The sequence below is a fragment of the Cardiocondyla obscurior genome, linkage group LG13 (genome assembly GCF_019399895.1).
Source record: "Cardiocondyla obscurior isolate alpha-2009 linkage group LG13, Cobs3.1, whole genome shotgun sequence".
Lineage (NCBI taxonomy): Eukaryota > Metazoa > Arthropoda > Insecta > Hymenoptera > Formicidae > Cardiocondyla > Cardiocondyla obscurior.
Window position 1 is genome coordinate 5,326,460 of NC_091876.1, and position 23,574 is coordinate 5,350,033.

Consider the following 23,574-nt stretch of genomic DNA (forward strand, 5'->3'; position numbering starts at 1 on the left):
TGTATTAATGACCCTTCTCTCACGCTCTACGCAAAGTAAGCGTTCCATCCTGCTGACTTCTCCAACACCTTCGCTGTACTTTTAACACGCGCCGCAGCCTTTCGCTGCGAAAGACACGCACACGGGATGGCATTTGAATCGTACACGAAAAAAACGAAATGTACGCTAGGCGTAAATTAAGTGTGCCGAAAAAAGAAAAAAAAGAAAAAAAAGAAATTATTGCTTAGAACTTGTAAAAATTTAAACTAAATTGTTTTACTAATTTTTTTTTTTTTCTACCGTTACGATGATTTCGTGGAGTCGGTTGCTGTGAGATTTAGGAGAATTTAAAATGAAAAAAGAAACAATCACGGCAGAAACAGATCTGTTAAGCCTTTGACCGCGCGGTCATCATTATGTTACGCTAGGTCACGTAAATATACTAAAAGCGGTATACAAAGATTGCGCTTCTATCTTGTTTATGTGCAGTTTCAGGAAAGCAACTTAATATGCCACACACGAACCACGGCGAAGTACGGGATAAATACGGCAGATAAAGCTAAACGCAGCGAACCGTCGCAAGTTACGAGCGTTTCCGCTTTCTGTATCGCCAACGCAGCGATCGAAATTAATTCGCGTCTTCGATATCTTTCGCTTGCTTCGACAGCGGCGTCGGTTCTAATTTTTAAATAAACTTTTTTTTTTAATACGCTCGAGGAGTCAGATACATAATTAACAGTTATACCGAATGCATAAGTAAATATCCTAGCTGCGCGAGTAACGTTACGGCACGAGGGAGCATTAATGTTGTAAAAACGAACGGAACTATTTTGTAATTCGAATTCGACTTGAAGGGATCCACGTTATTTTTCACAACTCAATACTTTAAAAAAAAAAAAAAAAAAAAAAAAAGGCTTTCCGGGATGACAAAAACGTACGAGCTCGCGGAGTGTATTAGCGGATTGCGCCGTATCTCTCATTATACCGGCACGAGGTGTATATTTCTTATTATCCCTCCCCTACCTTCCTTTCTCTTTATCTCGCGCTCTTCCTTTCCCTATACCCGTCGTCAATGCGGGCGGTCTCGGAAAGTCAGCCTAGTTGGGTGCAGCATCGCGCTCGGCGTATGCGCCTCTCGTTCCGAGCTTGTTAAAGACCCCTTGTGCCGTCCGCATTATCCCGCCTGCCGGCGTTTCCTGGATCGTCGCGTGCTCTCCGCGATCGCAAGGGACCGGGCCTCCCCTCTCCCGCCCGCCCCCTCTCCCGATATCACATGAGTGCGCGCGTGTAACGAGGTGTAATACGCTTCCCGATCGCGCTATGATCTTCGTTAGATCGCTAATGAACGCGGCGCGGAAATCGCCCCGAGATCCGCGGACCGCAAGGCCGATTCGTCGCTCGGGAAACAAATCTTCTTCTCTACCTTTCTTTTTCGCGGTCTCCCCGTTAATTAATTCCCGAACGTTCCCCAAGTACGTTGCAACAAATTCGCAGTTGCAGAACATCTAAAATAATTATTTGAGCGAAAAGTTTCGCGTCGTTGAGTTCTGCATAAGGTCGATGTTGTTTTAATTTTTTTTTTCTTTTTTTCTTTTTCTATCCTACACGCGGAATGGAAACAATGTCGCGTGACGAGAGTTCGGTGATAACACGATCTACTACTATGTAACGATCAAGTCTTACACGTGACGCGTTTAGATATAAGGAAGTACTTGAATGCTCGAAGCACCGAATAGACCGGTATTCCGAGTCAACAGCACAGAGATCGTGTATCGGATATATATCTCGCGAGTAAAGCACCGCCAATGCTGTGCAACCGCGTTAATTTTCTCGCTAGATAAATGCCAGCGTGATTAATCTCAAATTAATAGCCTTAGACACGAACGTCAACATGTGATTTACAACGCGCATTAATTGTTATTCGGTAAAACACCATAACAAATGGTCTATCAATTTTACGTTGCAAATTAAACTTATGTTAATGCAAAAAAAAAAAATTTTATATTACGACAAACTGCCTTCAAGTCTGTAAAATTATTTTTTTTTTAACAATTTTGTTATCTAGCTGTTAATCGTCAGATTTCGCGAAAATACCCTTTTTTTTACGTTTTAATTATTGCTTTCCCTCCCGCTCATCGCTTTTACATCGATATTTGCACTCGAATCTCCGTCGGTTGCGTGTCGAATAGCCTTAAGATCACAAACGACCTCGCAGAAACGAGGAAGTACCGGGATATCGAATGGACCGGTATCTCGAGTTAAGAACGTGGAGGTCGCACTAGCATCACTTTTGTGAGACACGTGCTTAGCAGGTAGTGGGAGGGGAGCAATGTATGTAACAGGGATGAGAGGTTACAGAGGTGAAACACGGTACAGATTATGGGAATACAAATTAGCGCGGTCCGACCGTGAACATATGCCAAGTGCGTTTAACATTATAGTCTATCTGGCGGTTTAAAGAATTCAGCAAAATTCCTGAGACGAGCGCGCGCCGAGAAAATAACACTTTGTAAAAAAAAAAAAAAAAAAGAAAAAAGGAAAATACATGAATAAAAAAAAGAGAGAAATTCTGATCGAGCTTTTAATTATTATTGTTTATTTTACACCGGCGAACGTATTGCCGAGCGTTCAGAACAAACTCGGAAGTTGAACGTTCGACAAGACTCCGCCGCAATGAGATTTTCTCAGGTGATTTGCTCGCCAGCGATCGCGGGCCCGCGGTTCGCGGAAGATACGCCGATCGCGGATGGTCGTCGGAGTTAAGGCTGAGAAAACATTCCTCTCACAATTATGACATCATGCGCTAAAATCATTCATCAGTGTCAACGCCGCGGGTTTTCCCAGGTGTACACGCTCGGGTGTTTCGCGTTCGTCGCCGGTAATCAATCTTCGGAAATTAGCCTTCGCTTGTGCAAAATTCCCACCCCCGACGAAATTCGAAGAGCGATATAGCGTGGATGAAAAAAGTGTAGCCGCGAAGTGTGGAATTAGCGGGAAATACGGAATAACGAGGATATCGTGTCGGGGAAGAAAAAAGAAAAAAAGAAAAAAAAAAAATCAGTGACGATTCCGTGAAAGCATTTACTAACGAGAAAACTCGCGTGTCAGGAGGCAAACGATCTTTCGAGAGTGGTGTAAGCGAGAACAGCGAGAAACTAAGCCGTTGCACTTTGTAGCGGGCCGTGCCGTTGCAGCTCTCGAAGTCGCCTCCGATATCGAGAGATTCACGCGACGAATTGAACGATACACAGCTGCACGAAGTGTTTATGGCGCTCGCGGCCCTCGAAGCAGTAGGTCAGCGCGATTCGCGCGAACTTTGACCTACCGCAAGTAAGATGCGCTATTTGCACTTCCGGCAATTCTTTCGCCAGCCGATATATTCTCACCGTCGCGGTCGCGTTCAATAATTTGCAAAACAAAAAATATCCATCGTACGTACGACGTAATTTATTATAATTAAATAATATATCCCAACAAGCAGAAAAATATAATTTGCATAGAAATATATATTTTTTTATTTCACTGATTAAAATGTTATGTACTAAAACTTTTCATTATTTTTTAAATTTATTTTATTTTATTTCTATTTTTATTTATTTTTTTTCTATAAATTTATCAAATCATTTCAAATTTATCTCACTGCGAATCTGAAACCGTGTCTCCTGGCAACTTGTACGGTACTCGCGGAATGCGGAAATCGACTCGAGAATTCCGTAATCGTCATTTACACGAGCATGTTAGCGCGTCGATTAATAATTAACTCACGCTCGCGATCGATCGACGCGCCGGGTTAAGCCAGCGTGTAGATTAGGCCCCGTCATTTCCGGAATCCCGACTGAGCTACATGCGGCATGCCGCAATTGAAAGTGCGGCAAGAAATAGGCAGTACACCGCGAGAGATAGCCGCCCGATAATCTTACGCCTATTAGCTTCGTTTAACCTGAAGTTCGCAAAGCTCGACGTTAAAGTTTTGTTACAACGGTATAGCGGTATTACAGTAAACAAGTCGAAAGAGCGTTGCTCTCCCATAGACAACGCGCTACTTCCTTTGCAATATGTTCCAAATGAGATAACAGAAATTTATCGTTAACCTTTTCGTCTTCACGCTTCATTTCTTTTTTTTTTTTTACATTCGCGTTGAGAATGACAAAACCAGATCTAATGCACTTTGCACTCTTTTTATTCCTCGCGTGTTATATTCGTTTAATTTGAGAAAATCTCAGAGCCCACCTATGTAACTTTCCCAGAATGTTGTCACTCGGGAGAATGGCGACAGTACGTGGCCCCAGGGGACCCTCGAAAGATAACAATTCGTGAGAATGTCAGGAACTTGGAGCATAGTCTAGGAAACTAAACCGCGACCTGTTACCCCATACATCGCACATACTTCTTTCGGCAGGAAAAACGTTCTACGAATTAGCGGCATAAATAATTTATTTTGCATAGGAGGCCAAGTGACTTTCTCAAGTGCCGGTCTTTCTTTTCTCTTAAAGGAATAATTAACGCGGCCGTAGCTATTGATTAAAGTTTCAATTTATGTGCGCGGAAAAAAAATTATACAATGTATGTTTAAAAAATCAAAGTTTTATAAAAATTAGATTCGATCTGATTTTGAGAATTTAAAGCTCTGTCAAGTTCTCTTTAAGATCCCTCGGTTTGAAAATCTTGATAATCGGAGCATTCGTACTCGTAAAAAAAAATAATCGCGAACGCGATAACTAGCATTGGCAGCCTTGATGTAATAATACGTCTCGTGAGAGATGATGCGGGTATACATGTTTGCTAATCACGTTATCTATCAGGGATTCATCGAACGTACGTGTAACACGGCCATAGCGCGAGATCCCCGACGCTAATGTCGTGATAATTAAATCGACTTTACGACGCGCCTGAATATCAATCAGCCTGTCGAGCACAATGATTACATCTCGTTAACAGTCACTCACCGATGCCGCGCACCGGTGACACTACCCATTTTCAAACAGATTTCTGCAGACTTACTTTCCTGAACGCAAACGTGCCCCACGAGATGACCGTACAAACAACATAAATAATCGCGGATAATAAGCTAGTATTACGACGAATTTACAAGCTCATACGTTCCATTTAATACGCGAATTCCTCGTAATAAAAATTGCTAAGTGTATAATTTTTATAAAACATCTTAATTTTTTTTTTTTTTTTTTCTTATAAATCAAAAACGATAAAATTATTTATTTTTTTTTCTTTGTCGAATAAATCTAACAATAAAACGTATATATAATTTTTGTTTAACATTAATTTATCTTCGTACTTTTAATTTATTCGATACTAATATCTCTTTATTACAGAAGAGTAATTTCTAGTGATTTGTGGTGGAGTTATTCCTCAAGTTATTCCAAATGGAAACCGACATACCTACTACGTTGCGTTAAAATCGCATCGGATTAAAGACAGTTAAGTCAATAAATTCTAGGGGCGAAGGAAAAAGTTTAAAAGCTACTCGCCGAACGGTTATCTGCATCGCAGCCCGTCATTCGTTTAATCAATCGCACGCATTCACGATCAGCTCTCTAAACGCATCAATTCTCGCCTGGGAATACGTGCGCCACATGGTTAATGCGTTTCCTTCCCTCTCTTTTCCCTCGTTTCTCTTTCGTGCTTAAAAAAAAAGAAAAAGAAAGAAAAAACACGCGTGCACACACGAGTATCCGCGTGGTATCCAGCCAATAATTAGTATTCCTGAAAGCAAAATCGAAACGGATCCTACATCGAGATCCACCGGGCCGATCGTTTTAAACTCGCATTCCCGATTCGCGAACGCGCATTCCATAGTATTAGCGCGAGCTCGCCGCTGCCTTATTAATCTCGCGATCTACGGAAGAGACGTCCCACTTACACGCCGCGAGAGCACGATTCCACACGACGGAAACCTGCGGGCTGGAAACGCGTCCTTCGTACGGACACTAGTGTAATCCCTCGCGACGTCGCTCCACTCGTGCCTGCGCGCAATTAAATCCAACGATATCTCAGCAGATTACATTCCCGCGTATGACAGTCGCGCGCGGTCCGCGCCATTGAATCGTGTAAACGATGCGAGGTTTGTCGTCTTAGTTTACGATTTACAGCGGTCCCCGAAGTGCGCATCGGCGCGGAAGGAACGCACGATCGGTCGGCCTGGTCGCGAGGGAGTCCGGGAGTCGGTTTCTCCTCGGAATAAAGGATAAAAAAAAAGAAGGGGGGGGAGGGAAAAAAAGGAAAATATGTCGTTTCCCCGAAAGCGCGACATAGCTTAGCTAAACGTTTAAGAAATCCGTTAGACGGGCGAACGTTTGAGAGACAAAGGCTCGCGAGAAGCTGCTAATTGCATGTTTATGGAAACCGAGCGAACGAGGTTGTAAAAGGCGCTTTCGAGCCGGCGTTTGATGCGACGGCGGTTGATGACGAGTTCCCACAAGGGAAGACGAGAGAAACGCGACTTTCTGGAAATAGCGCGGCGTAGTGGTTCTTCACGGAGAATCTAGAAGAGGCAGCGCGAAGAGCATCGGTAGGCAAGCGACGCTAATCGCCGCCGAGCGGCGACCTCGTTCTCGAGGCTCTCGTCGATGACCTCGGCGAGATGCCTCGCGTCCAAGTTTCACCCGCTGGCTAGGTGTCCGTCCGAGTACTAAAATTTGCGACAATGACGCCGTAAATCCGTCAGTGATCCCGAGCCCGGTGTGCGTCATCCGGGTAGCGTTTCTATACCTCGCGAAACGCAAATATGTTTTCTCTCTAATCAATTTACGCGTATACTAATCAAATTTATTTGTAAATAAAAAAAAAAAGAAATAACTTTTTGTATAATAAAAAAAAGAAGAAAGAAAAAAATTAAAGACTGGATTCATTATATAATTATGCCGAGGCGTCGTTGGCATTTTTCTAATCGCAGTTTTGCACGTGAAGGAATTTTTTTCTTTTTTTTTTTTTTTCTTTTACTTAATTACGATGAACGTCAGAGTCTATTATTTCATCAATACGAATGAATCGACGTCGATTTGACGTAGGCGGGAATATGATTTGTTGGATGTGTTCGCGACTGTAGAATTAATGCAGTATGCACTCGACAACGCGCGCGACGGTACCGATAATGAATCAATTTCCCTCCGCCCAACGCCGATTAGCGCCTACCGCGTAAGGCGTAACAAGATCCGGGCCCCGTTCGCCTGTGGGAAGATGTCCACGGTCGTCGCTTTCTCTTTATGCAAGATAAACCATTCGCGAGTAAAAATGATAGATCGCGCGCGGCAGGTGTGTAGGTTGATCTTATCATGCGGTGAAAATTTCGTGGGAGATGTCTAATTAACGTTGGAGAGTTATCTAACGAATTTGGAACTTACGAATTTAATTTCGAGAACGTAACGCAAAGAAAATTATTAAAAAAAAAACTCTTTAATCTCGAGTTAATTCGATGCAGGCACTTAATTTAATTAATTTTAAATCTGAACTTCAAGTAGAGGACGCTGAACACGAATAAGCACTATCGCTTATTCAACATTTTTTTTTTAACAGCAATAAAAAAACTCCCAGAGGCGATATTTAAAACGTCACGTACGGCGTTATCACGTTTCTACAGAGCGTTTCACGAGTGATAGAGCTACGACTGTGGGACACCCTATGTATATTTATTATACACGTGCGTATGTGTATAACGCTGCTCCTCTCTTCATATATTATATTCAGAACTGTCATATAAAAAAAGGAAAAAGAAATAAGCACGTAATAATCTTGGGGAAGTCGGCCGCGGTTGTTAACGAGCTATTGATTAAGCGACCCATTTATAAATATGACAGCGTTAATTACAAACATTATATCGATCGCGAATCGGGGGACGCGCCGTATTAATGGCAGTCTCGATTTAACCGAAGTAGCGTTCGGGAGGTGAAATGGAAAAAAAAAAAAACCTGGCCATTTCTTACGCGTCGGTTTCTAGCTTTCAGCGTCTAGCGAGCCAACCGTGTCTACTGCGCTTGATTAAACTTGGTGATTAACCACTAACGACCACGTGCTCGTCCACTTAACATAAATCGCTGACTTACAAATGCCGCAACGCCGCGCAAGGTTGCGACATAAATTTATTTAGCCGGCCCGAATTTATCGGTAATTAATCTGAAACGACATTTCGGAATGCCTTACGATTAATAGCTGGCGATTCCTGTTCCCTAATTCTTTTCGTATAAGTATAACTTGGAAAGGAAAAAAATTTTGTACTTAATAGACGTGTCATTAAAAAGTATGTATACTTAATGTAATCAATACGTTTGCGCCATCGATTAATTTACAAAGAAATCAAATCTTTCTTCGGTCTAATTATGATGTTTACTAATTTATTTCTAGCGTGATTATACATTCCTTTTTTTTTTATCTATCGACAAATTTATATAAAATCCCAAGAAATTAAAGAAGAAAGCAATTTATCTTTTAAGTAACTGTTGGAAATATTGCTATCAAGTGTGATTATTACGGCACGAGAGTATATTTTTATTAATGAGAATAAAAAAATTAACGAGAGTATTTTAAATGTCAGCTAAATTATTTTTTTTTTTCTTTTTTTTTTTATTTCTTGATAATTTTGTTTTCGGTAACATTATACGACGAAGTGGAGGCGATTAAACAACCGACGCATTCGTAATTACAGGACGTGGAACACCGCGCGTAACCGCGGCTCTCGCGGGCGATGGAGAAGGTAGGTTGATCGCCACTCCGGTACGCAGGGAAAACATCGCCACGAAAAGCAAGGAGGACCTCGTGCAGGAAGCGGCGCTAGTGCTGGAGCAGGCGGACAGCCTTCAGTGCGTGGCACGCGACAATCGGCGTCTTCCCGGTCGCTTCAGCACATTACCGGCGCGCCGTAACAAGAAACGCGCCGACCTGCCGATCGACGCGAGGCCTCGCCGCGGCAGCGAGGAGATCGGCGCCACGACCGCGAACGCGGACGTCGAAACACCGCGCGCCAAGAAGAAGCTACTGGAGAGGAGCGCCAGCGATGCCAGCGCGAAGAAATTGAAGGGCTCGCTCGCGCGATTCTTTTCGCCGAATTTGGAGAAGCGCCGGAAGCCGGTCGGCCGAAGCGCGAGCGACGCCGGTTCCTGGACGCGGAGCGGCGCGGAGCGCAAGCGGAGCGGCAGCGAGAGCGAAGGCTCGCACCTAAGTACCGTAAGCCAGCGCGCGAAGAAGCAGCTGTCGCCGATAATCGAGTCGTCGCCGCACGTGAATCAGCAGCCGTTTCATTTTGGCACCGCGAGCGCCGATCGCGAGAACAACAATCGACCGGAGCCGAAGAAGCCTAAAAAAGAGGAGCGAACGAGCCCGACTATCGATGAGGTAATTTCGAGAGACGAAACGAGAGAGGGAACGCCGATTCAAGTGCACGTCGAGGTGCCCGCCGATAAGTCGCCCGGTCGAGAGGCTAAAGTGATCGAGCACCATATATTCGTCGAAGGTAGAGACGACGTAAAAAAGACCGGATCGGAGACCGATCGAGAGCCCGCGGGTGCCAGCCGTACCCCATCGCCACCGAAAGAAACGAAACGCGGAGGAGACGAGGTCGACGAAGGAGCTACGCCTAGCATGCTGCATAGCAGCCGGTACGATCTTCAGAAGCGCAACGAAGAGTCGACGATACACAAAATGATCCATCGACTGTCCAACGACCGTTCGCCGCCGCCGCAGCTTACTAGAACGATGGTGTCACCGTCCCCGGGATTCGGTCACAACAACAACCGACCGTTCTCCTACACGAGACCAAACGAATCCTGCAGCCCGCCGCCGCCGGCGCAAACCAACGTAATTTACGCGCAGGTGCAGCTGGACAAGAAGAAAGCTCAGAGAAGTCATTCCGACAGCGACGAGGGCCTCGGTCTCGAAAGGAAGGATTCATCTCGCGAGAACAGCCCCGCGGAGAAGGAGTATCGTCGGGCCGATTACTCGTACAGCAACGATCTGCGTCGCAACAATGAGATTAACGCTTTCAAGTCGAGATACGAGGAGGATCGTAAAAACGGGAGCCCCTTCGGCGGCAAACACCTGGGCGGCGCGAAGGAATTCGTCGCCAGGACCAACGAAACGACGAGGCGTCACGAATTCGACGAGATCGACAGGCGCCTTTACGACAAACCGGATAAGTATACCTCGTCCGTTTTCGTGGACACTTCCGGCCGAGGTAGAGCCGACGGCATGGACGCGAGGCGAAGGGACAGCGGCGAGTTATCCTCGAGGCAGAACGAGACCGGGATCTCGCCTAAAACGTCCGAGCTGAGCGCGCGGCGGGACCTGCTCGAGTCCAGGATCAAATCTAGGCTGCTGGCCGACGAGATGTTCGCCGCGAAGAACAGCGCGAACGTGCCGGTGAAAAAGTCGAGCGAGCACGAAATAATCGACAAGCCGATAGTGCCGTCGCCGGTAACGCCGAATCGGATCGGATCGCCGAAGCGATACATGGACACCTACATCACGGAAACGCGGACTAATAGCAACGGGGAGAAGTACATATTCGAGAAGGAGATACACGAGGACAACGGCAAGGTGTACGGCTACGAGAAAAAGATTACTAACAAGATCCCGACGAACGGATACCTGGACGGGAAGCCGAAGGAGGGCTACACCGTGGAGACCCGGACGGACAAATTCGGCGACAAATACATCGTGGAGACGCGAACGCACGAGGGCTACACCGACGACTTCAAGCCGTTCCTAAGCGATCGAAGCCGCAGCAGTCCCGAGGAGAGATTTCAAGCCGTGAGAAACGGCGGCGGCCCTTACAAGTCGGCCTATCTACCCGAAGGTACCGCCGCGACGGTAAATCACTTTCGCAGCGAGTCGCGAGAGAACGACGAGCTGTCGTCGCCGATAATCGCGAAAAAATTGAACGAGCGCAAGTTTTCGAAGAGCGACGATTTTCTGGACCGCGAGAACCGGCCGATTAACCGCGACGCGTATCTGCCGAAGACGAAGAAGCCGTTCGAGTCGATTCGCGGCATAAGCAAGTCGACTCAGCGGTTGGACGAGGTCGGGGAGAACGCGAGAGTGCGAGCGCTCAGGAGCGAGTACACCACGAGATCGCACGAGAATCTGAGCAGTCACAGGGGCTACGTTAACGCGCGCGACATGAGACGCCCGACGGTTAACGGGCGTAGGGAGAGATCGCCGTTCGCGAAGCGTCATCTGGACAGTCTGCGCGAAGGTCCGAACGACGACTACGACACCGACATCTCCCAGATGACCAACAGCCAGCTCGAGTCCAAGTACTACAAGGAAACGCGCACCACGCAGAGATACACCAGCGGCAATAAACATCCGATTCACGACGATTACGACAGCTCGCCGCCGCGGATACGCGCCGATCGCGGCGGCTACAACTCGAGCCGGTACGACTCGGACACCACCGCCAGAGATTCGATACGCTGCGAAACCCGGTACGACGAGACGCGCACCTTGAGGAAGGAGCACCGCAAGCTGGACGACGATCCGAAGAAGCCGCTGAGACGGTCGCGCAATCGGCTGGATTACTTCGACGATTCCGACGGCCCGCGCGGAAAGGTGTCCTCGGTCAGCCGATTGGAAACGTTCGCCGAGATCCCGACGAGGCCGCCCAGGACGTATCACGAAGGCAAGTCGAGGCACGCGAGGCAAGAAGTGCGAAATCATACCGAGCGCCGTCACCGCGAGACCAGACTGAGCGATCCAGATCGGAAGGATCGGCTGGCCGATTCCGGGATCGAGAATGACTACAGGCGGGACTCGCAGGAAGCGGACAGGCGCGAGCAGCTCGAGTCCGAGGACGAGGGCTTCGTCAGCCGGCAGTTTATCAAGCACGAGCGACGTCACACCGATCGCAACATGAACCTGACGCCGAGCTCCGAGCAGCGCAAGTACGACAAGTACGCGAGCGATTCGTCGCCGAAGCCGGCGTTAGTCACCGCGAAACCGCCATCCGGCGCCGGCGATAAAAAGTACGAGAAAAAGGCGGCGAAGAAGAGCGGCACTATGAGCAAAGTCAAGCAGTTGTTCAGCAAGAAGGAGAAAAAGACGAAGGAGGAGAAGAGCAAGAAGAGCGCGAGGAGCGGCAGCAGCGGCGCCTTGACCGACGACGAAGTGACCATGAGGTATCGGGAGTACCGTGGATGTCAGCTGAGGAGCGCCAAGAGCGCACGGGATTTGGGCAGCGACATCAATCAGGTAGGAAACCTTTCTTTTATCTCTCTCTTTTCTTTTTTCTATCTACGCGGCCGGAACCGCCTCGGTACGCGCGAGGTTAACTAACTCACGGTTAAAGCAGTTGGCACGAAGCTACGTCGACGATGATTGATCGATTTTGGCATCTCAACTCTCGGCCAATGAATCGGGCGTTAAGAGAGGTCAATGGAATCGTGTGGATCCATCGTGGCTTATCGATTGGGGGACAAAAAAAAATAATATACCGGAAGTTTTTGCGCGAAACGGTGCAACGGTTAATCATCAACAAGAAAAAAAAAAAAGAGAAAAAAGAGAAACAAATTAATTACCACAAAAATAACCCACCGACGAATATTCGCGGTCGCTATGTCCATTCAGGTGCGTGCGTGCCTTAAGCGGTCGCGCGACCGTAAACGATCACGTTTCGAACATCATCCCCGTTACTCCGAAAAGAGATAAGACGCATGCGACATTAATCAGGATGACTACCGTACGCGAGGCGTACGAGAGAATCGCAGGGCGTTGCGAGATTCCTGTTCCGCTACGCGGTGTATTTATGCGATTGTCGCGGATTAGGCCGCCGGCGGAGGCGAGAGACGGTCTCGCTTCCGCGATCGGCCGTCGAATAATTTCCCCTCTCCCGATTTTTCCCCCGTAATCCGCAAGTTAACGCCACGGAGAACCGACGGGTACGCGCGCGCTACGAACCGGAAGAAAATGGTAATTGGGCCCCAACCTGGGTTTGCCGACTGCCGTTGGAATTGCGTCACGCCTAACTGTACACCAAGCCGGCCTTATCAACTGGCTGAAAAGCGCGGACTGCACGGTAGGATTACACCGTCGCCCACGCCCGGCGGAAGCGCATTTCGGAGTATCTGTCATGCAAACTCGCACGCTAACGCGCGACGAGGCTAGGCGCGAGATTCCGCGCGACTCGCGAGCCTGCGAAACGCCGCAGACCCTGTCTTTTATACTGAATCAGTGCCTGAATTGTATATACGTTTACATTAATCGCCACTGCATTGATTCCTATTAATCTCATTAATCTATTCGTGTTTCTCTATTTTGTACGACAAACGTTAATAAATGCACAAAGAAAGAAAAAAAAAAAAAGACAGTATAAATTATCATTTCTTAATTACCTACACCTACATACAATTATTAGAAAATTATAAACTTTAAAAAATATTTAATTTAATCGTACACGTTTTAAATAAAGGAAAAATTTATTCGTTCAAAAAATCCTCTCGTAAAAACCTATTTTTTATTTATTTATTTTTTTTTAATCTACGAAAATCTTCTAAATTATTACATAATTAATTCTTTATTTATTATTTATTAAAAATATTATTTAACGAGTTAATAAACATCGCACAGCTACGCCGTCTGAAAATCGCCGTATTTACTGCTATAATCTTATCGCGCTTGATTCATTCGCCACTGCGACAATAGACAGTTACGAATGTTATTGTTAGCCTCGAATCTGTACGTGGCGCGATAGGCTCGTTGATCTCGCGAGTTAAGCGGGATAGACGTTACTCCGTAACGGAGCTTTCGCTGTCGGACGTCGCCGGGGTCCCGTATGAAGAGTAATGATACGGCGTCCGCGAGCGATCATCGACATAAAAGCCCACTGCCTCCTCTCTTGGGAAATAAGTCTCGCAGCCGCGGCCCGCGAGACTTCACCGGACGTAACATTTAACCCGAATGATAGATAATTCTCCGCTTCGCCGTGGCCCGAGGTGATTTTTCCACGCGCAGTAAATCTTCGTACGATCGTTATTCCCCCGATTGCGCAACTCATCGTCGAGACCACGCCGGGTATTCAATTTCGCGAAGGGATAAACGACACGCGCGGACGTCGTATAAGGCAGCAAAGAGATATTTAACGCGTCAGGGACAGCGGCGTCCCGCTCTTTTCCACGTCTATTACGATTAATCGATCATTTAACGTCCCAATTACGTCGACGTGTTCGAGGGACGGCGGCGGCGGCGGCTACGTCGCCCCGACGGGCGGCGGTTAAAACCACGCTACGGCACCAATTTTTCCCCGATCCTCTAACTTGATTACGTGCGAGAGCACGTGTTATTAACACGCGTTTCTCGCCGCCGTACTCGTCCGAGTCGATTTACCGCGGAGCCGCGGCGCGTTACGGCTGTAACGATTTGCGGCGCGGCGGCGAAGGTCGCAGGCTCCGGCCGTCTCGCAAACGCCCCGGCCAGCGGAGTCAGGTGAACGCACGGATATAAAATATCGAGGCCATTATCTAATTAGTCGAACACGCCGTAAATAACGATGCTTAGTGTATCACGTCGCCGCTCACGTAGACAGAGTTATCGCGTCCCGATACTCGCTCGAGAGAGCGTTTAACGCCGGATAGTCGCTTCGGCGACGGCTCTCGAAATATCAAGTCGCGATCCTCGAGCAAAACGTACCTATTATCGTTGACGCAATCCACGAAAGAATCGACCATTACAACGATTTCGCCAATCATTCTTAAACTCGCATTAATGAACGTTGTCGTCAACGATTTTACTCTCATTCTTAACTATTCATTCAAAATAATGAACTAAATTTCGTTGACGACGTTACCGTTGACACATATAGTATTTCAAGTGCGTCCTTACTCGCGCAATACCGATTATTAATTTTCTCAATAAAAATTCCTCTTTCATTTTTTTTTTTTTTTTAATAAATATTTTTGTAACGCGCAATTACTTGCGAGACAAAATTGCGAAAGCGTTATACGCTGAAAGCTCGCGTTCTATCAATTTCCTCGCGCTCTGAAGAAACGAGGTTGAAAGAACTGACCCCGGGCGTTAATGATAACCCGTCGAGTATTGATACACGTGCTGCGAGAGGCGTCGAATCGCTCGTCCCTACGAGGCACGATCGGTGTGTCTCGGCGTTCGCTATCGATCGGAAATTAATGGACCACAGCGTGTCGTCGGCGGTCGGATCGAGGGCTGCCGGCGCGAGAAAGAAGCTACAATAGCGAGGAAGGCGAGCGTGAAACGCGTCCACGACGGTCTCACGGTGGGTCGGCGTATCGTTGCACAACGCGTTACATGCCGCGCGTGTATACACGCCGCCGATCGGCACTTCGTGACAGGTGTTTATGCGTCGTGCGAACACGATCGAGCGGAATTGAGCCGGGACGGGGGTCTCGAATTTACACACACAAACACATCGCATCGCAAGCTAATGATCGCCCCGCGATTCTACGCGCGCGAGAGGCCCTAAGCCCAGTTATTAGGACATTTATCTCGCCGGGCGAGATCTATTTATTGAATCTAATTCGTTCGCCGCGCGGTTCTCCTCCGTCTTTCTCTCTCGTCTTCTCCCCCGACGCGCCATTATCCCCTTCGCCCAATCTCCCGCGTTCCGTTTTCTGTCATTCCGCCTCCGTTAATACCCGGCCCCGACCGGTGCCTTCGCACTTCGTCATTAATCGCGGCCGCCGTCGCCCTAGGACACGACGAAACCCATTTGCCTCTCCCGGCGCGCGTTCAACGGCTGAGCCGCAGCCGGCGCATTTTCGCTCGGCCATCGAAACCGTACCCACCGTCTCCTCCACCACTTTTCTTCCCCCCCTCCCTCCCTCTTCCCATCCCCCTTGTCCTTTCTTCTTTTCTCTCGCCGAACAAGTTATATGACTTAGGAGCAAACGGACCTCGGCGCGCGACCAAAGTGTCCGCCCGTTCCTGGCGGAAACTTCGTTTTCTCACGGCGAGACCGAGACTTCTTATTACACAACTATGTAATTACAAGACGCTAAGTATCACTTTCGGATGTAAAAGTGCGAGATCTTTGATGAATTTACGGTCGTTAAGCTTCGCGATGTAAACTGCCCATTTGCCCAAATATATCATCCCTGTGACAGTGCCGCGGTATACGATAAAATGAATTATATAATAATTAGCTAATGACGGCGACGTGCCAGGCTCATACACTGCCATTACAAATAATTTTCTAATACCTACCTCACCGCTTTCACCGATTTCGCCGGTTCGTACAACGACGTTTAAAAAGACAAACAAAAATTAAGAAGAAGCTTTTTATTTTCGCTGTGAAAAAATGCAATTATATAAATTCATCGGCGCGTCGTTCTCGCTTGCGATTATCCGCTGCGGCGACGCGTTATCCTCGCGGGGTCCTCGTCGCAGGTGTTCGTGCTGCGCGCGTGCGAATCGGGGTAGCGTGTAAAGCTTGGACCGCGTCCGGCCACGGCTGGAGGCTGCGCGCGCGAGATGATCGAGCATTATCGTATCTCGGAACACCCACGCGCGCGGCCCGCCACACGGGAACGAAGGAAAGAACGAGCAATAATGTCGCGGACGACCGACCAACCGACCGATCGACCGACCGACCGACCGACCAGCCGATCCACGCCCAGGTGCAAAGATGCGTGGTGTCTCTCTCGCGCGCTCCGCCGCCGCGAACGGCTGCGCTTCGCCTCGCTTCGCGGAGGCGAGGGTGCTTTCGCAACGACCGCCGGCGGTAAAAGGGACCAACGACGTAGCGAAAGGGACCGAGGGAAGAAGATACGCGAGAGAAGGGGGAGGGGGGGAGAGACAGGAAGGGCGCGCCGAAGAGGACACGCGCAAAAAAGACCTATTAACTCCACCGTAACCCGGCAGGAGAGGTGCGGATCCCCGTGGCGCGGCTTGCCTTATACCGCGCTAATTAATAATAAATGGCCGTAAAACGAAAAGAGTATTCTTTATTTTGCACCGCCGCCGCCGCCGTCGCCGGAACCTCCTTTTCCTTTCCGCCAGAGTTTTTTTTTCTTTTTCTTTGTTTTCTTTCTTTCTTTTTTTTTTTTTTTTTTTTTCTAGACAATCCGCGTTCCAGCTTTGTATCTCACCTGTTGATACATTGTTTAAACGTGAACGTTTCGTTTCCCACCCGCTCGTGTAATATCGCAAATCACTCCAATGCCTCACTTTCGTCACGCTTATTCGAGGAACTTACGCGTTATCGCGTTTAGATTCGGCCTTAACGCTAAATCGCACGTCCGTAAGCGTATTGAGTTGTAAGTTATGCCCGCGTAATCTCCGATTGTCCGTAGGGGATTTATCCGGGAATAGAATAAATCTCGGTCTATCTATCTGCGTATCTATCGACCTACCCCGCTCGCCGATTAATACCGCCGTCTTCGCGGTAGCAACAATCAAGACAGACAATTGCCTCGCGCGTAGCCGCTCGTTGCACGCGGCGTAATAATAATTAAATCAAACTGCGATTTTTTTTCTTAAACTTCCAATCGCGCGAAATAAAACGACGATCGTCACGCGATCGTGAATATTTCTCGCGAGAGCGCGGGGGAGAGCGCAATTAGTATGCCGGCGCGCGAGAGTTTCCAATCTTACGCTACGATCGGCACGAATTCGTTCGGAATCGGCGTCGACGGACGTGCCGGGATTTTGCGAAGAGGCCGAGATGCGCGTGTGGAAAGGATAAGTCCGCCGTAGGACAGACAAACCCCTGGTATGCGACCGTGCGCGCCACATCGGCACGAGCTGACCTACACACGGACGCGCGAGCGCGCGCGCGAGCCCACCTACCCGCTCGCGAGTCTCGCGACGCGAGAGAAACGTATTCCGTTTCCATCGAAAGTTCACACTAATGGCATTTGCTCTACGCTCGTGTGCACTACACCCGCGAAGAGGCAGAGAGGGAGAGAGAGGTCGGCCGGTCCATTACAATTTATTAGCTCACTCGACACGGGCGTGTTCGCGGCTCCGTATGCGACGACGCGATATACCGGATTGAGTTGGCCGATATCGACGTTTCTTTTTTTTTTTCCCTTTTTTCTGTCTTTTTTTTTCCTTTTTGCACGCGCCGCAATTCGATCGAGCGTGATCGCGTTCGAGTTATTGGGGCCGGCGAGTCGTAAAAATGTGACGCGAAAAATAAATAGGCCAAACGCATTGCTAACGGTGAAGTATAATAACGACGGTGTTCGGAAGAAAAATCGAAAGAATTTTTATCTTGTGTACTTTTTTTTTTTCTTTTTTTTTAACGGTTAAATAAAATTAAAATGTTCGGTAAAAACTATAGCGATGAAATAACGTCGGCGTTTCGAGATGCAAATGAGACACGGAGCGGGGATAAAACTCTGAATAATTTTCCGAGAGAAAATGAGAGAAAGAGAGCAACGCTTTGGAAGCTAGATGCACTTTGCTTTATAGTAGGCGGATCATTCACACCTCCACTCTGGCAGAGGCCAGGCCGGTTGTAGCGCCTGGGTTAAAAGAAAGGGAGCCAGCTGGAGCTATATGTAGGAACTGGATCGCATTCCCCGCTCCGTGGGGCATAAAACCGCTGAGATAATATTGCCAGATAGGTTATTTATTGATATCTCGGGCTTAGGCTGCCTCTTAGCCACGATGCTCTATGCCCGGTGTGCCATCACGGAAACCTTTCGCGGGATCGCATAATGCCCCGCCACGTTAGCCTGGCCTCTACCACGGGCACCTATATACGAAACCACCCGTGTAACATCCTGCTGGGGTACCAGGGTACCGTTGATAGCTCCGAGAGATGCGAGATTTGCCTCGGTATAACCTCGTCAAGAGCCCACGGCTTCGATACGCGACGAAGAATCAACCGCGATCCCCCTAAATATCGTGCTTGATACTCTTCGCGAGAGTCCGCAGACAACGAGATATACAAAGAGCTTGTTATCAAATAAGTACTCGTTTTGTTAAAAAAACAAAATTGAAAGACATATTTTATCAATTAATAAAATGTTCGCCGGTTCGTTTTATCCGTTTGATTTTTATTTTAAAATTCAACGAGCGAGACCTTTCTTTGTCCTTTGAGCGGTTACGAGACGTCGAAGAATCTTGGATTGCGATATTAATCGGTTGGAAATTAATTAAACAATGTAAGCTGGGACATCCTGGCACATATATGTCGCGTAGGTTTCGGTGTAGGTGTCGGGTACGTAGGCGCGATATATTTCTCATCTTTCACGGAATCGCATTCGCACAGATACGCGGACGATTCGCTCGTTTGTACGTGCGTCAGTTCGGTGACCATAAACGCGGCGGGCAGTAAAGTGACGCGCGAATATCCGCGTCACTTTCCAATTTCTGTATTCCGCCTTCTCGCGCTTCGTTTTAAGCGGGTTCGCCCGTCGTCCAGATCGACCGCGATCGCGATTTGCATATTCAACGAGGCCCGCCGATAGCTCCGCACGCCTCCGTCTGTTTTTTTTCTTTTTTTCTTTTTCTTTTTTTTTCCCTCCCGACGCTTACGAATACACGCTACACGCATATCTCCGCGATATCCGTGGGACATTAAGTTAACTTGTACCATTATAAGATGCTTATATGGCAGGCGCCAAAGAAGCGGCGGCTATTACGCCGAGATTAAAAATCGCGACGCGAAAAAAGTGGCGCGACGATAAAGTAATCTTTTTTTCGTACAGAATTTACATTACAACGGGAAGAAGTTTTAGAAATGATCGATCCGATCTGGCCGTCAGAAATAATCCGACGATAATTATACGTGTGTGATTTCCTTAACTCTCGTTCTCGGTTTTTAAATTTTCATAATCGTACTTTCCGCTCCATTGTCCAATCTACGACTACGACATCGTCGATCCCCTATGCTTTCCCACAGCGGTGAAAAAAGGCGCGAGGAATAAGCCGGGGGGGTCAGTGAAACACGAGAGATCCGCGAACCACGTCGGGCAAAGCAAGAAAAAAAAATAAAATAAAATAAAAACGTACGCGAGCAGGTTACACGGTGGATTTCCCTCGGCGGGGCGCACGCAGCACGGTTTCGTGCCAATCGTTGCGCCGGTTAGAAGTAATTAATTACGCGAACGAGCGATTAATGATGCCTCGAAGGCCCCTCGCAGCCGCCGCGGCTCGCATCGCGCTCGGCGAAAAGTCATCCTTCAAGCCGCAGAACGCTCGGGATCAAGGGAGGGGGGGGGAGACCCACTTTCGCGACGCCGCGAGATTCTTTTACGATCGTTCGACATCCGCGCATCCACATGCGGGATACTCGTTCGATCAACCTTAGGCAACGTACGCGGAATCGCATATGCATATGTAAATGCGAATGGGATATGTGGCGACATGTGAGGATATTGTAGCGACTTCTCGGCGTTCCTACATATGCGTGAAATCAGAAGGGGGTTAGAGGGGTGTAAAGATTTGATCCGATAATCCTCACTTGACGCGAGCGGACGCGACGAGCATTTATTTAATGTATATCGATTAACGCCACGGTATATTACCAGATATAATAAAGAATCTATTCGCGCGTATATATTATCCGATATTTATCTTGATCTAAATCCCTATTTTTATTTTTTATTTTTGAAAAACTTTGAAACGAGCCGTCTAACTCGATCGATCGCGGAGATTTTCGCGCAATGGTTTTAAATACGATCATGGGACAATTTAGAGAAAAGGAGAGAGAAAAAAATTGCGTGGCTGACGACGCGTTTTATTTTCTGCGCGGCAGTACTAGTCACGTATAGAAGCAAAGTGCTGTGTCAACTTTTGTCACCGACGGCATAAAAAAAAAAGAAGAAAAAAACAGTCACGTTACGTAACATACTTTTCGCACGCGGCGTAATATAAACAGCCGCCGCGGCTTAGAACCAGCGTGCGCGTCAGCTGCGACAAGGTCCCTTAAGACCCTTGTTGCATCAGTTGCGCAGGTGTATATACGCGGTGCCGCATCGAGAGCTAAATCGGGGACGGTGAGGTCATGGTGGTCGAGTCGGTTAAAGAGAGAGAGGCGACTATAAAGCTGATTATCCGCGGGAGGTGTCGTCCGAACGTTTTAGGTATTAACGAGGGAAGTGATCTGCATAATTATGCAATGATCCGCCTGCAGCCCCGCCGGGCCGCTACCGCTGGGGCTGAAAGTCTAAAACGAATGCGAGCAATAATCTGCATAATTGTGCAATCACCGGCATAAAGTGAGATTTTAATAATCGGCGCCGGATACGTGTCCCGTACGCAGCCCTCGCGCTCGCGATAAGATCGCGCGTGGACTCGTTAAACGGCACTGGTAATATCGCGTCGCACATTTTGGATTTTATGATGCTCGTCGTGTAAGGCTCGCGACGATGTAAATCACTCTGCGATACGCATATACGATCGCATTAGCAGTCGTTGCGCGCGTAAAGGCCCGACTTTTACAATCTAAATTTGGCGAGGGATTTGCGTAAAAAAAGCAAATTATATTTCCTCGGGCGTCAGGTTTATTTTAGAAACTCGGTAATTTTTCCTGCATCTTAAAAATGCGAGTGTGATTTATAAGTATTTCGATTCGCCGACGTAAAAAGTAATGAGATAACAGAGTGAAATTCTAGACGGTAAATAGGTAATTAACTATATTAAGACGCAGAATTATATTAAAAAAAAATATTTTGTTAATGTTTTTAATTTGTTATATTAATTAGATTATTATTTTGAACTGACCGATAATTTTCTCTCGCAAAGGACATTGTAATATTTTACACGTAACGAGATGCGAGATGAATGGCCAATGACGATGTTCATCTTTCTCTAGGTAATTCATCAGTATGCCTCTGGTAAAGAAAGATCGTGCGGACTGCTTATGTAATTATTAGCTCGGTTATGACAATGTGTCGTAATACTACCGCGCGCGTGTGTGGCCTGTTTCGATGCGGCTAGTAAACGGTGGCACAATGCCAGATATACAGTGCAGGTATAAGACTATAGGATACATTACATTTCGATACCTCGATCGGCAATCCTTGCCCGTTACTTCCTTACACGCGTTCTTACGGACCCGTCGACTAATCCGAACATTAACATTCAATGAACTGACTCGCGATGCGTAGCGAAGCGAGTTGGGAAACCGTTTTTTTTTGCTTTTTTTTTTTAATTATAGAAACGGACTAAAGTCGAACATGATTTTTTTTAATACTAAAAGAAGTACAAAGTATAAAAAATAAAAAAATGATGCGGCTCACCAACCTGTATGAATTTCAGAGGAGTTGATGAGTTCTGCCGGTGACTGTAACATAAAATGAAAAATATTATTGTAGACATGCCAGTATATTAGTTAATAAAATTAATAAAAAAAAGGTAAAGTTTTTTTTACATAAATATTTTATTAGAAAAATTTATTCTCACCTAGAAGTTGCTCCGTCGATGCAGGATGCCCATCCTGAGCCTGCTCCTCCTCTCAGTTTGGACGTCGTGACGAGTCCTCCTTCCGCGCACAAGTCACTCGCGAACGCGACCGTGATTCTATATTCGCGAAAATTATTTAACACTTGCGCGCGTTATTTTTCGGCGTTCCTGAAAAAAGAAAATCCTGAAAAAAAAAAACAGGTTACAGACTTACCGCATCTGCATACAGCGGAGTTGTAAATTTCTGCCGGTGGCTGTAACATAAAAAGGAAAATATTAATGTAGACGTGCCGAAAAATTAATAAGATTAATAAAAAAAAAGATAAAAAATTTTTTTTAATAAAGATATAATTTAATAAAATTCATGCTTACCTATAAGTTGCTCCGCCGATGCATGATGCCTCCTGGTGGGCCTGCTCATCCTCTCAGCTGGGACGTGACGAGCCATCCTTCCGCGCACTAGACACACGCGAACGCGCTCCCGTAAAAAATTATCGTAAAAAAAGCGCGCGATAACTAGCGGCACTCCCGAATTGTCCGACGACGAACCGACTGCGGTTCGTATTTGTTATAATTTCGGCGTTCGGCACTTTTAATCTTTTTTCTTTACTGATGTGTTGTGGCGGAGTTGTCGATAAGATAATCTGTAACAAATAAATGGAAAAATTAAATTGTAGAGCGCCTCTAATTTTTTTAATTAAATATTACAAAATTAAGTTATAAAAATGCCAAAGAAAAATTGATTCTATATGAAGTATTCACTTCCCAGATACCCGACACGTACATGTTACAGATTGCGAAGTTTAGCTCGCATCAGCTAGTATTTTATATTAATATACAGTTGAATATATACGCACGGCAACCGGCACGTACCTAAGTTTCATGTAATCACCGCGCGAGATGTGTACGCCGCGCACGCGACCGACCTCTGCTCTCGGTCACTACGCATCGCTACCATAGAAATACATTATTAACAGATATTTTCAAGCCTCACATTCCTACACTACGAATGATTATCTCCCGAATCTATCGCGGACTGGTCGATCGAAACCCTCTTCCCTCGAGTCCGACTGTACTTGTCGACGCTTCGTTAACGGCAAAGGACATGGATTTATTAATACACGCATGCACGAGGTTTTAACTTACTTGGATCAAAAAGACGTAGTCGTCGGTACGCACAATTAATCTGGGAAGGTGAATCACGCCAGATTATATTCCCCTGGCCCATCGATTACGCGTAGATTTTTAATACGTACGGAGCACGTG

General features: G+C 47.0%; 1 protein-coding gene across 6 annotated transcripts in view; it reads left to right on the forward strand.

Annotated features, from left to right (window-relative positions):
- Blo (bloated) overlaps window positions 1-23,574 on the forward strand; it is a 94,668-nt gene that overhangs the window by 9,546 nt on the left and 61,548 nt on the right. For all 6 annotated transcript variants that reach the window (XM_070665375.1, XM_070665376.1, XM_070665378.1 and 3 more), the window contains one exon: window positions 8,636-12,174. In XM_070665375.1, coding sequence (XP_070521476.1) covers window positions 8,636-12,174 — 3,539 coding nt within the window. The remainder of the gene's footprint in view (window positions 1-8,635; window positions 12,175-23,574) is intronic.